Here is a 13,015-nt window from a genome sequence, read left to right on the forward strand (position 1 = left end):
ACTAACCATGTTGCTCTGCCACATCCACACGCTTCTTCAACACCTGCAGGGACGGGAGTCCCCGCCCCCCGGCAGGCTGAGCCACTGCATGACCAAAAGAAAGGGACAGCGGGGCACAGCTGGGCGCCCATCTCGGGACACCTGTACAGAAGTACCGACGGGACGCAGCCTTCCAGGAGGAGCAACACGAAGCAGAAAGGCTGACGGGTCCGTGCGTTCTTTGCCTATAAGGGGAACAAAATACAACGGCGCGTTCCGAGCTGCGGTGAATCGCTCAGAAAAAATCTGCACACGTTCTCCGAATTGTTTGTTAAAGGGGGAAAAAAAAAAGAAAAGGCGAAGAACGGAAAATGCAGCCCCTGGGATATCCCTTTATGGCATATGCATTTTATGTTTAAACGCATTAATGGCTCTGCTATGCCGTGACTCAGCCAGCAGCACAGTTTCATACGTTTCTTAAAATACACGGCGAACGCTGACGGCGGAGCCGGGGCTGGAGGGGACGGGCGGGCAACCCGCGGCACGCGGAAGCCTCAGCGCCGACCTCCTGGAAGCGGGCGCCGGTGTGAACACAAAAGCCGGCCGTGCTTCCTCCTGAAGCGCTAACGCTGCAGCTCCCCGCGCGTTTTTCTGTTTGCTGCCCGTTTCTCTATCGCTTTCCTCCCACTCGGCGGCTCCCCCCCCACAGCCGCTCCGGGAGCGGCCCCTCGCTGGCTGCCGAGTTTCACGCGGGGCTGAGCGAGCCAAGGAGCCTCGTGGCGACGGAGCCGGGCTCCGCGTTTCGCTTTTATGCGTCGGAGCACCGCGCGGGGTCGGGGTCGACCGGGTGCGGCGGGCGCTGAGGGAGCATCGCACCGAGAGGCTCGGGGGCACGGCGGGGCGGGCGGAGAGCGGGGCGGGGAGGAGCGGGGCCGGGCCGAGCTCCCTCCTCCCACTTCCCCGTGCGTCAGGGGCCGGGAGGAGGAGGAGAAACCATCTTTTTTTTTTTTTTTTTTTTTTTTTTTTTTAAAGCCTCCAACTACTTTAGCGCGGAGTCGGCAGCAGATGGTGGATACGGCCCGGGGCTGCGGCGGGGACAGCGAGGGGATGCGCCAGCCGCGCTCCGCCCGCCCTTAGCCCCCGGCCCCGCTTCTTCTTCTTCTTCTTCTTCTTCTTCTTCTTCTCCTGCTCCTCCTCTTCTTCCTCTCTCCGCGCCGCTCCGCTCCGCGCCCCCCATGAGCCGCCCCGCGCCGCCGCCGCCCCGCCGCGCCGCCGCGCTCCTCCTGCCGGCAGCCCGCTGCCGCAGCGCCCCGGCCAAGCGGCTCCCGCCGCTGCACGACGGCCCCGCAGAGGAGTCTCCGGCCGCCAAGTGCCCGCGCCTGGCCGAGTGCCCCGGCGGAACCCCGGACTGCCTGAGCGCCCCCGGATCGCCCTGCGCGCCCGCCTCGCCCGCGGCCGGCGGAGGGGCGGCGGGGAATGTGGGCACGGCGGGGCCCAGCCTGATCGCCTCCTATCTGCTGCTGCCGCTGGCCGAGCGCGAGCAGGTGTCCCGAGCGCTGAGCGTCAGCTCCGGCAGGGAGCTCCGCTGCAAGGTGAGCGCTGGGCGTCCCGGGGCGGGTCGGAGGGCGGCGGGGGCTCGGAGGGGCTCCGAAATGGGACGAAACGCTTTGGGGCGGTTTGTGGGTTCCGTTGGTTTGGCTTTTGCTCCCCGTCGTCCGTGCGGAACGAGCGGCGGAGCCGCGGGGAGGGTCTCGGTGCCGCTCCGAGTGGAGCACGGAGCCCTGGCGCTCCTCCATCCCCGGCATTGTTTGGAAAGAGTCGCTGGACGCGATTCCGCTCCCGACGGCCTCGAGGACGAACGTTGTGCTCATTTCCTCTGCACAGGTGTTCCCTCTCAAACACTACCAGGACAAGATCCGGCCCTACGTCCAGCTGCCCTCGCACCGCAACATCACCGGTGTGGTGGAGGTGATCCTCGGAGACACCAAGGCCTACGTCTTCTTCGAGAAGGACTTTGGGGACATGCACTCCTACGTGCGGAGCTGTAAGAGGCTGAGGGAGGAGGAGGCCGCCCGGCTTTTCCGGCAGATCGTGGCGGCCGTCGCTCACTGCCACCAGTCGGCCATCGTGCTTGGAGACCTCAAGCTCAGGAAATTTGTCTTCTCCAATGAAGAGAGGTGAGCGGCTGTCACCGGGCGGGGAGTGGGGCAGCCTCATTCAGAAGGGCAAAGAGCATCCTTAGGGCGGGGTGGGTCCGTGCCCCATGTGTGCAGTGGGGCACCCAGGGGCTGCGGTTGGGTGTTGGCTGAGGGAACGAAGGGAGCTCTCCATCAGCCTCCACTCCTCCAGCACAAGTTGAGTGAGATCCACTGGTAGTCATGGGGCAGCGGTTGGGTCTTGGTGGTGATGGATGAGTTATAGGGCCAAACGGATGAAGGGATGGGATGTGGAGGGAACAAGGACAGCACAGTGCTGCTCGGCATCTCCGTGCTGGTGGTGGTGCTTCTGCTGCTCTGTGGATGTGGGCATGCATGGCATGGAGGGCGGCACATGGTTAAATGTCCCGTGGGGGGGGAAAAGTGGTAGAACTTGACCTAAAGCCTGAGTTATAGCAAGGTGCTTCCAGCTTCCCCCATCTGCTGGCACGCTGTTGGGATGAGCTTCTAAATTTAGACCAGGGAAAGCATTCAGTGTCTCCCCGGAGAGCTGGCTGCTCTGTGCCCCGTGCTGCACGTGGCAGAGCTTGGAGTGTGGTGTCAGCCCCAGGAACTGACCATGAGTGGCCGCTGTGCTGTAGGAAGCTCAAAAACTGGGTACAGGCTGCAGCGGGGTCGTGCTTAATGTGATGAAACAGAAGAAACCGCTGTCTGGCTTTCTTTTTTAACTGCTTCTATGGGATATCGGTTATGAAGGTGATAAGACAACGAACCAGTACTGCACCTCTTAAACAGAAACAGCCCTATGTTGACATGCAAAGAAAGTAATTCCTTTGAAGGAAACTATTGCAGCTTTTCCCGCCCCTAGTGAGATGAAACATTTGTTGAAATGTTACATTGCACATAGCCTGGCTCGTTTGGAAATTGGTGTTGCACAGGCGAGTGTCATGTGCATTGCGTTTGGCAAGAAGAGGGTTAAGCAATGGCAGGCGGGCGCTGGGGCTCACCAGCACAGGTGCAGTTTCAGTGCTCCCGCGGCCAATCCCGGGCCCACGGTTCGCATTGAGTCACATTTTCCGTTTACAGAACCGATGGGTATTTTGCATTGCAGCGGGAGGTCACGCCGAGGACAGGCTGCAGTTAGCACATCCCTGCGGCACGTGAGCGGTGGCTGCTGGTGGGAAGCTCCCGGTTCGCCACCACGGGGACCGGGGCACCACCTGGAAAGGCAAAAGGGAGAAAATAGGGATTGAGGAAGCTGGAGAGCACGGAGAGTGCAGAACAACCGGGCTTTGTGTTGTGAAAATGAATGCTGGGACGGCAGCAGGAACCTCGCTGCCATTCCTCGAGAGCCCGGCACTTGCTGACGTCCCAGCAAACAACAACAATATGCACGTAGCTACACTTGGGTCTGGGGTAAGCATCCCCGGTGCAAATTAGGAAGTTGTTGCCTCTCCTTTGCTAATGCGTGGAATGGAGTGGTGATTGCTGCACGGAGCTGTTGGTCTTGCTGCCCTTTGTCTCTAACCCAAGGCTTCCACCCGTTGCCCCCCGCAGGACGCAGCTGAGGCTGGAGAGCCTGGAGGACACGCACATCATCAAGGGCGAGGACGACGCGCTGTCGGATAAACATGGCTGTCCCGCCTACGTCAGCCCTGAGATCCTCAACACAACGGGGACGTACTCGGGGAAGTCAGCCGACGTGTGGAGCTTGGGAGTGATGCTCTACACCCTGCTGGTGGGACGCTATCCCTTCCACGACTCGGACCCTAGCACTCTGTTTTCCAAAATCCGCCGCGGACAGTTCTGTATTCCTGACCACGTCTCCCCCAAAGCCCGATGCCTCATCCGCAGCCTCCTGCGGCGGGAGCCCTCTGAAAGACTCACAGCCCCAGAGATCCTGCTCCATCCCTGGTTCGAGGCGGTCCTGGAGCCAGGATATACAGACCAGGAGACAGGGACTTCCGATCAAATCGTTCCAGAATACCATGGAGACAATGACGATATCAGTTCCTTCTTCTGCTAACCCTGAAATCTCATGAACCTCGTCATTCTCACCTCTGGCATCTCCGTAGGGTTTCATTATTTTATTTTTATTTTTCCACGTTATAGACTCAAAGCATCTTAAAGTGCCAGTATGGTCAGAAAAGTGACCTTGTTTCAGATAAACGTCGACCCACAGATCTCTGCGTGATCTCCCTGCCGGCAGCTCAGTCCTGCTGCCCGGAGGAACCACATGGCTCTGCTCCTGCCTCCTGTGACCTCTGCCCTTTCCCACTGCATTTTGGCTGCAGAGCCTTATTGCTGGCAATGTGGAGAGAGGCAGAGCCAGCCCTCGGCTTCCCCATTTGCCCCAGGTTGTATGGACAGAGATTTACAGCGGGTGAGGGGCACAGGACATATCTCTAACTGAGCAAATCTGACAAATTAGGGTTTTTTTATTTTCTTTGTTTGTTTTTAAAGTTGGGGGAGTTGACTTGGTGTCTTGCAAAGCAGTTTTCTGACTGTAAGTGCACTTTAGAGAGGGAAGGAGGTCTTCATCAGCACATCAGCTGCCTGCTGGTTGCTCCAGTCAGTTGTATTTCCATAGGGATGAAGCTGTAAGATCCTCCCATAAGAGAGGTCCCTGCTGCAATTGCTGTCAGGACCTTTCTGACACGGGGGGAAGGGGGAGTAGCTGATCTCCAGCTGGATCCCCTCTGATGCCATTCGCTCAATGCAAAATCGTTTTAAATAGCCTTCAGCCTCGAGTTACCGCAGCGTGTCCTGTGCGACTTCATGCCCTCAGCAGGCTGGTCAGGCAGCAAGTCTCAGCTCCCAGTGCCAAAATGTATCTGTTTTCCCAAACGTAACACTATCAGGAGGGCACCTTGCCTTGGACAGCGATAAGGGGCATCTTGTACAGTATATGTAAACATGTTCATGTCTTCCTACAGGCTCAATTCTTCTTCCCCCCCTTGCTCCTAGAAAGTCAGTCTTAAGAATAAAATCTCCGTACGCCCTTAAGTTGATTATTCAGGTATGTTGTTGGCCTGTGGCTATGTGTTTGTTGTTGTTTTTTTTTCCACCCCCCCCCTTGAATTTTGTTCTTTTGTTTTGCATGATTATTCATAGTCTTTCCAATGTGCGTGGATAACAAATAGACCTAAATCATTAGCTTCCCAGGTTGGGGGTAAGCAAAGCTTAGCCCTGCCTCAGATTCCTCTGTTCCACACCTTTGTGCCCAGTGGCTCACACAGAAGTGGCCGTTTGCGTTAGGGAGAGCGCAGTGCCCAGTGGATGTGAGGTGGGCGATGGGGTCATCCCTGGGGTGGTCTGGTGTTGAGCCGCTGGTGCACTGCAGGAATACCATGTATACCTCATGGACTGTGTGCTTTGTGCATACCTTACATGTGGGGGGTTGTTTTGTTGTCGTTGGGCTTTTTTATGTTTCGTTCCATTGTTCTTTGTCCTAATAAGAGGTGTCAAAGAGCAATTTAATGTGAATTATTGTTGGCAATACTAACTTGACAGAATCATGAGCATTAAGAGCAGGGCACTACAGCTCTCCGTTGCACTAAACCTCTCATGATTGCTTGACATTTGTATCTGTGATACAGTTTAACCCTTCTATGAAAAAGAACGGTGAATTTGTATATATTGGTAGAAAAATCTGCTAGAAAAGCTGGAAACACTATGTCCAACTTGTAAATATGTAGATATCTGTGGAAACCTGGATGATAAAGTCTGACTTGTAGAAAGTTTTAATAAACTTGGTTTCATAATATTTGCTCCCATTCCTGGTGGTCTCTCAGGGTGAACGTTGGGCTTTGCCTCAAATGGTGGGGTTTGGCCTCAAAGCACCTCAGCTCGTGGCCATTGCCTGCAGGTGGCCCATCACCCCCTGGTTGGAGGTGAGAGGGGACTGGGGAGGTGGAAAGGGCATGGCTCCCCCAAGAGCTATATGGGACAGGGCGTCCTGTTTGGTAAGGATGGGGAAGATAAGTGACTGCTTCGGAAGAGTCAGCCTGATTTAGCTGTTGGATTTCTGCTGCCCAACTTAAGTCACCCTGCTGCCTTTCAGCCTATGCATTCTTTTATAACTGGATGCAGATGGCAGCAAAAGGTTGTCCTCCTGCACTTGCCTGCCTGGCTATGGGATGTGCAAACCAGTGAAAATTGGGTCTCAGGTGTCTCCAAAGGAGCAGCTCTGAGAGCTGCTGGAAGACTGGAGGTGGGCTCTGCTGCTGCCGGCGGAAGCACAGAAGCTGCCCTGTGCTCTTGTTAAAAATGAGCTGAAAGCTGACAGAGCTGCTGTGCTTTGTGGCTGGGAGCGAGGCATATAAATAGCAGCAGTATCAAGGTTAGAGAATGTGCTTTCCTGAAAGAGCTCGAGCCACTCTTGTAATCCACCCTGAGCAGTGAGATCATCGCTTGCAAGTACAGAGGAGGAGGAAGAGAAGCTCGGTTTTTATTTATACTTTGCCTCATGCTTAACTTTGTCCTTTTTCTTGAAATCTGTTCACCAGAGCAACTGCTTCCTGGCAGGTCTTGGAGCCAGGGTGGCTTTGAGAAAGGCTCTGCTCTTAGAAAGTGAGCTGAGAGCAAGGTGAGGGGATGGGAGCTGGTCAGTGACGAAGAGCGGTGCGATGGCTGTAATTAGGTGCCTTGCCTCCCACTCTGACAAACCAGCAATCTGTGCAGTAAGCATATTTTCTTGGAGCTCTCTGAGTGAATGTCAGACACCAAAATATCTCAAGTTACTTGACTGATGTTATTCTTGCAAAAGTTGTAAAAATACATGCACAGCATCGCCCAGCTGATTGAATTACCGCTGCCCTGCCATACCTTCAGCCTTGGATCTGAGCCCTGATGCATCTGCTTAGAACAACAGCAGGAGGTTCATAGGTTCATGCTTCAGTGAAGCTTTGACAATGTCTAAAGCATACGTATAAATATATATATACTTTTTTTTGCCTGCAGTGAAGTCACCCTCAGTAGGTGAATGAATAGGTCACCCCATGACTTTATTTCACAGGAGTGACACTGTAGAGCAATTAAAATAAATGGCAAATGGTAGTAACATCTGCAAACAACCTCTGTGTTGCTTTAGGGATTATAATGCAACATCCGTTTGTATAGCAGAATAAATTGCTATTGCTTTGTAACCTCGTCGTTTGTATCATTGTATACAAAGTTTCTGAGCATGTTGAAAGACTAGCATATTAAGTGATTAAACTCCGGTGGTGGGTGTGAGAACTTTGATTTATGCAATGCATACATTTCTTCCCGAGTCATAATTTGTCTATTTTTAAATGGTCCCTTTTGACAAGGGTTGCAGGAATCTCTTGTTTATTTCTCAGCACTGCTCACCATTTTGTACTGAAGTTGAAAGAAGTTGCTGCCCTCTCCGGAAGGTGCTGGGATGAGTAGTCATCCATCTGCTGCTGGAAACAACTGAAAGTTGTGGTTTTTCCACGACATCCTGGGCTCCTCCAGCTGCCTCCCTTATCTCCCAGATACATATTTTTATCAACACTGAATTGATACTTCAGCTGCTTTTTATCCCTCCGTTCGATAATTTTTCAAGCAATAGAGCAGAGTGTAAGCCAGCTTCCTCCTGGAGCGCCAGGTGAAGCAGCCAGCTCAGCGTGCTCAGACTGAAGGTCAGCATCTCCTTGCCAAATGGGTGACGCTGCCGAGCGTATGGGCAGTTCGTTATGAAGCACTGGTTGAGTTCCAGTTCCACCGATGCAAACAACGACCCTCATTTTAGGACACCTTGAAATCGGTCTAAGACACTCCTCCATCAGTTATTTATGAAGAAAAGGAAAAAAAAAAAGCCAAACACTCTTACAAAGATACGTAGAGAGATTCACTGCAGTTGGCTGAATCACAAAGGCTGAGCAGTGCTACTCTCAGCTCTGTGTTAATGGATTGAGGGCAGGCCCCAGAGATAGCTTTAAACACACAAATTATTCAATCAGCGCTGAGTGCACTCTGTCAAGCAAATCTCTTCAGATTATCTCTTTATACAAAAGCAGATTTTTTGTTCATTTTTTTTTCGTGCTACTGCATTCTGTCTGGATGAAAAAAGCCATTTAGCTTTAGTTCTCTTTAAACCAGAAGAGGGGAGATGTAGGTTAGATGTTGAGAATAAATTCTTTACTCAGAAGGCGGTGAGGCACTGGCACAGCTGCACAAAGAGCTGTGGGTCCCCCATCCCTGGAGGAGCTCAAGGCCAAGCTGGATGGGCCCTGGGCAGTCTGAGCTGGTGGGTGGCAGCCCTGCTCACAGCTGGGACTGGGGCTGCATGGCTCTAAGATCCCTTCTAACCCAAATCATTCTGTGATTCTAGGGTTCTGGCACTGCACAGGTTTGGCAGCATGAAGAAATATCCCGTGCAAATGCTTCTTACGAACACAGTGTTTCCCTACAGAGCACTGAGAAGAATAGCCTGACATACAACCATGTTCTGAATTAATCTCTTGCAAAAATGTCTTTGTTAAATGCAACATCTCTCAGAACTATTGTTGGTGAAAGTACCGTGAAATTTGCAACAGTTCTTACGCTATATTCCTCTGTAACTTGCAAAATCCCACTCTCTGAGTGAAACCCGGGATCCATATTGCAGCCAGGATCCATTTTTGTTACAACAAAACTACAAATCCTTTAGGATATGAGTTCCCAGCTGGAACTTTTTTTTTTTCTATTATGAACCTGGCTATTTAGAAAATGCCTTAAAGAGAACTCATTAGTTTTCATTGCACTGTATGCATTTAACCAGCTAAACAAGCTAATGTGCAGCACTTCGTTTCCTAATTTGGCTTTGAAGCCGTCGCAGCAGAAGTATCAATTACATTCTGTTCAAATGCAAACATTAACATAACTGTATGAAGCAATCATGTTTCTAACAACAGCAAGCGCTGCCCAGAGGACCAAAATAAATAAAATTCATAGAGCAAGAGGTAACGCTTTTCTTTATGGCGAGATTAGAGCTGGCCAGCGTTGGTTTGTTTTCCTCTCCGGGGACGGGGAGCAGAGCCTGTGTGGCTGCCGGGGCCAACCTGGCCCCATAATGCAGCTATCAGCAGCTCAGCCAGGGCACAGCCTCGTCACTGTGGGTGTGGATTTCTGCATGCAACTCCCGCTGTTATTAATGGTTAATTAACATGCAATTTGCAGAAAGAGATGAAACTCGGACCTCGGTGGCGCACCATGAGCGCTCACGCAGGCTTATCGTTTGGAGAAATATCAGGGTGACACAAAGGGTGGATGGCAGAAAATAAGTGCGGCGTGAATCAGCTGCCCCTTGTTTATCTCACGGCGCTGCGGTGGGAAAACATTCACCTCCAGCCACTGCAGCCTCCAGCCAACAACAAAAGTCGCGTTTGATAAATTATTAGAGGAGATGTTCTCAGTGGCTTTGCTTAGATTTTACTCCTCTTGCGCAAATTGCAGATTAGGAAAGCATTAAGTAACAACAGTGTGGCTAAAGTATTACACATCGCCCTGGCTATTAGCCAGAGAATGTAGCATGCAAAAGCTGACATTGCCTAAGAAATCAAATATAGCTCTGGTCAGCACAGAAAATGACTCTTCCCTACTACCAAAGGTAGTTGCTCAGTTTCTGTTGTGTCACCCAGTGTCTTGCAGCAGAAAACTGTTCATTCCGGGGCTTTCTTTTTCTTTTTCTTTTCTTAACTTCCAGGTAGTGACAAAGCCACAAACATTTAGATGAATCACAGAAACCATAAATGTAATTGAGTGTAAAGCCATTGTTGGGCCTTGTGATGATATCCCCATCCAGTCTCAACTTGTCAGAGTTGTATTCTTACAGAGCTTTATATACTGCAAGGTTTCTTTGCCATGCCATCAACTGGGGGCAAAGTACTGACATAATCATGGAATCATAGAATAAAGTGGGGCAGAAGCACTGGCATAATTTGGGACAGAAGCCTGCACACTGCTCTCTAGCCCAGTCACAATGACTTTGCTGTGAAAGGCCTGGTGTGAGTAACTGCTTCCCCCAGTGAGTAAATACAGCAAGGTAAAGCTCGCCATGTTCACCCCTGATCCTTAGTGACAAAGCAGAGGCACAACAGCACCCGAGCTCCAGGTGAAAGCGTGAAACCCACCCTGGTCCGTGTGTGGACTGTTACCTGAGCAGCATGGTGATGAATCCTTTCCCCTCCACACCAATATATGTGCACAAACTGCCTGTGTCTGTAAGGCCAGAAGGCCCACTTGTCCCCTGGAAGCACTGGCAGATGCCTTTCAAGCTCCCCCTGTGATGTCCTTGCTGTGGCACTGGGACAGCATGGCTCACTTATGTCCAACATGGCGGTTAGCCATCTTCCAAGGACCTTCCTTTGATAAAGGGTCTTTGACTGTCTGTTCTTTCAGGTCTCAAGATCCTGCAGCGATGAGCTCCAGAGCAGAATGCCACTACTGGCCTTTTCTTGGAAAGAGAATATTCTCAAAAACACAAGAAAATGACAGGAACTCCTGCAGAGAACCAGCTGGCCTGTGTCCATGGGAGGTCTCCCTGGGAGATGGCTGTGGAGCCTGGGGTGGTGGACGCCTGGCAGAAAGGCTTAATCAGCAAGCTCGTGGGATTTTGTATCACAGGTCTTGTGATCCTTAATATGTGAGAGCCCTGTCTGCCAAAGTTAATGATCTCCAGGAGATTTCCAGTTCTCATGGGAGGAAGAAAGAGCCAGTGCTCAGTCCTCGTTGTTGAGGGATTTAAAAGGATGTGTCCTGTGCACCCTTTGGACTGTTCTCCACATGTCACCAGTGTCCCGACCAGATGCTCTGTGCTGTACAGGCATGCTTGAGCGGCTGCCTCATTACAGCAGGCAGAGCTTTGTCCTTTTATCTGAGCAGCTGGCAAAACAATAAATTAAAAAATAAGGCCAAGTCAGCAAATAGCTTTCTTTCCACATACACGAGGTTAGAGGAACTGCTCCCCCTCCTCCAGAATGATTTCCTGACTTAGTAACATTTTTCTCAATCTTCTCTTCTTCTTTTTCTTCGGGTGTGTGAGGAAAAGCAGGACGTGTGTCTCGGCCGGAGGGGAGGACCTCGCCACACCACGATGTGGCCCAGCCGGCTTGTGACCGTGTGCTGACCGCAGCCATGGCCCTGGAAGGCCTCTCCCCATCGTGGAGCGAGGACTGTGCCACTGCACCACGGGGAGAGGGTCTCAGCACATCAAGGATGGGCCCCTGACCGTGAGGGAACCCCTCCCTGTGCTGTGTGATGGTTGCGTGGATGTGCTTGCAGGCATGTTGATAGTATGGTCCACACTGGGTCGTCTTGGAGCCAGGACTTCTATGCTAGAGGGGGCCGTGCTGGAGGTACATCTCACTTCAGTTCAGTGCTGCGTGTGGTTTGGAGTCCTTCAGCTGCTGCCCTTGGGCAGGGCTGTCCTCATGGGGCTCAGTGGGCGAGCAGGGACCGGGCCGGCCCGTGATGCACATCCTGCTCACGCATGTGGGCATGAGTCAGAGCCTGAGAGGAAGAGGCCTCGCCCAGCGCAGAGCGGTGCCGGGCACTGGGTGAGGTGCTGACAGAGGTGGCCACCTGTCACTGCTGGCAGCACTGCACCTGCAGCATGGGGACGGGGTTCGGAGTCAGGGTTTTAACACATGTGCTACGGGATAGGTTTGTAGAGATGTTTTAGGGATGCATGCCTTGGAGTTGGAGGTGCTGCTCAGGGCTCTCAGAGTCATTTGTAGAACCATAAGGGTTTAAAAGACCACTGAGATCATCTGGTTAAACTGTCCACCTACCACCAATATTGCCAGCTAACATTACCCTAAGTACCACATCTCCATGTTTCTTGAACACCTCCAGGGACAGTGACTTCAGCACCTCCCTGGGCAGCCTGTTCCAAAGCCTCACTACACTTTCTGAGAAGAAATTTCTCCTAATATCCAACCTGAACCTACCTGGCATAACTTAAGACCATTACCTCTCATTCTATTGCTGTTACGTGGGAGAAGAGGCCAACCCCCACCTCACCACAACCTCCTTTCATGGGAGTTGCAGAGAGTGATAAGTTCCCCCCTGAGACTCCTCTACTCCAGACTAAAGTTGTTGTGCCTAAAGTGCAGGACCCAAAACTTGATCTTGTTGAATTTCATCCCACTGGCCTCAGCCCAGCAGTCCAACATATCCAGATCCATCTGTTGGGCCTTCCTGACCCGAGGCAGAGCAACATTTCCTCCCACCTTGGTGTTACCTGCAAATGTACTGAGGGAGCACTCAATTTGCTCATCCAGGTCATCAATAAAGATATTAAACAGGATGGGCCCCAGTGGTGATCCCAGTAGTGGGGAACACCATTTATGACCACTCATAAACATCCCAAGCTTCCTCCTGCAGCGCTAGTGTGTGCTGGTCCCCACCCATAACAGGTAGAAACCTCTGGAAAAGTGATGCAGTCTTCACTTCTCTTCTTCCCTTTGGCTTGGCCTCCGTCTTGCTATTTTCTGCAACCATCAGCTGCTCTTTACCCAGGTGCTAATCTTGCTGGGGCACTGGAACAGCTGAGATGGCCCCGACAGCCGCCCGCTGCCTTCCCAGGAAACAGGTGTACAGATATTTTGACCCCTGTGAATGTTTGTGTTTGATTATTTCTGGAAATATACCACGGTGGCCTTAGTGCAATTTCTCCAGAAACGAGATTCATCTTTGCTAGGAAGCTGTCATATGTCTCAAGCAAAGGTCAAGCTGAATAGTTTTGGAAAGCGCTCCAGCTGCAAGGGGCTCCAGTGCCATGTGAGTGGAAGCGTGTCTGTGGCTTGGCAAGTAATCAGAAAGCCCCAAATGTCCACTGCGCTTCTCAGAGTCAATGGGATGACACACAGGGAGTAATGCTGGGTAGGACTGCA

At 52.0% G+C, this 13,015-nt stretch overlaps 1 protein-coding gene and 1 long non-coding RNA gene across 2 annotated transcripts in view; both read left to right on the forward strand.

Moving 5' to 3' along the window:
- The window catches only part of LOC128091579 (uncharacterized), a 460,071-nt gene that overhangs the window by 132,291 nt on the left and 314,765 nt on the right, over nucleotides 1-13,015 (forward strand). The window lies entirely within an intron of this gene.
- Nucleotides 93-5,901, forward strand: TRIB1 (tribbles pseudokinase 1). The gene is made up of 4 exons (XM_052704860.1): nucleotides 93-207; nucleotides 1,012-1,571; nucleotides 1,864-2,156; nucleotides 3,693-5,901. The coding sequence occupies exons 2-4, from the start codon at nucleotides 1,215-1,217 to the stop codon at nucleotides 4,159-4,161; spliced, it is 1,119 nt and encodes a 372-aa protein (XP_052560820.1). The 5' UTR covers nucleotides 93-207; nucleotides 1,012-1,214; the 3' UTR covers nucleotides 4,162-5,901.

The sequence above is a fragment of the Tympanuchus pallidicinctus genome, unplaced genomic scaffold (genome assembly GCF_026119805.1).
Source record: "Tympanuchus pallidicinctus isolate F22 unplaced genomic scaffold, pur_lepc_1.0 scaffold5, whole genome shotgun sequence".
In the NCBI taxonomy this organism is placed as follows: domain Eukaryota; kingdom Metazoa; phylum Chordata; class Aves; order Galliformes; family Phasianidae; genus Tympanuchus; species Tympanuchus pallidicinctus.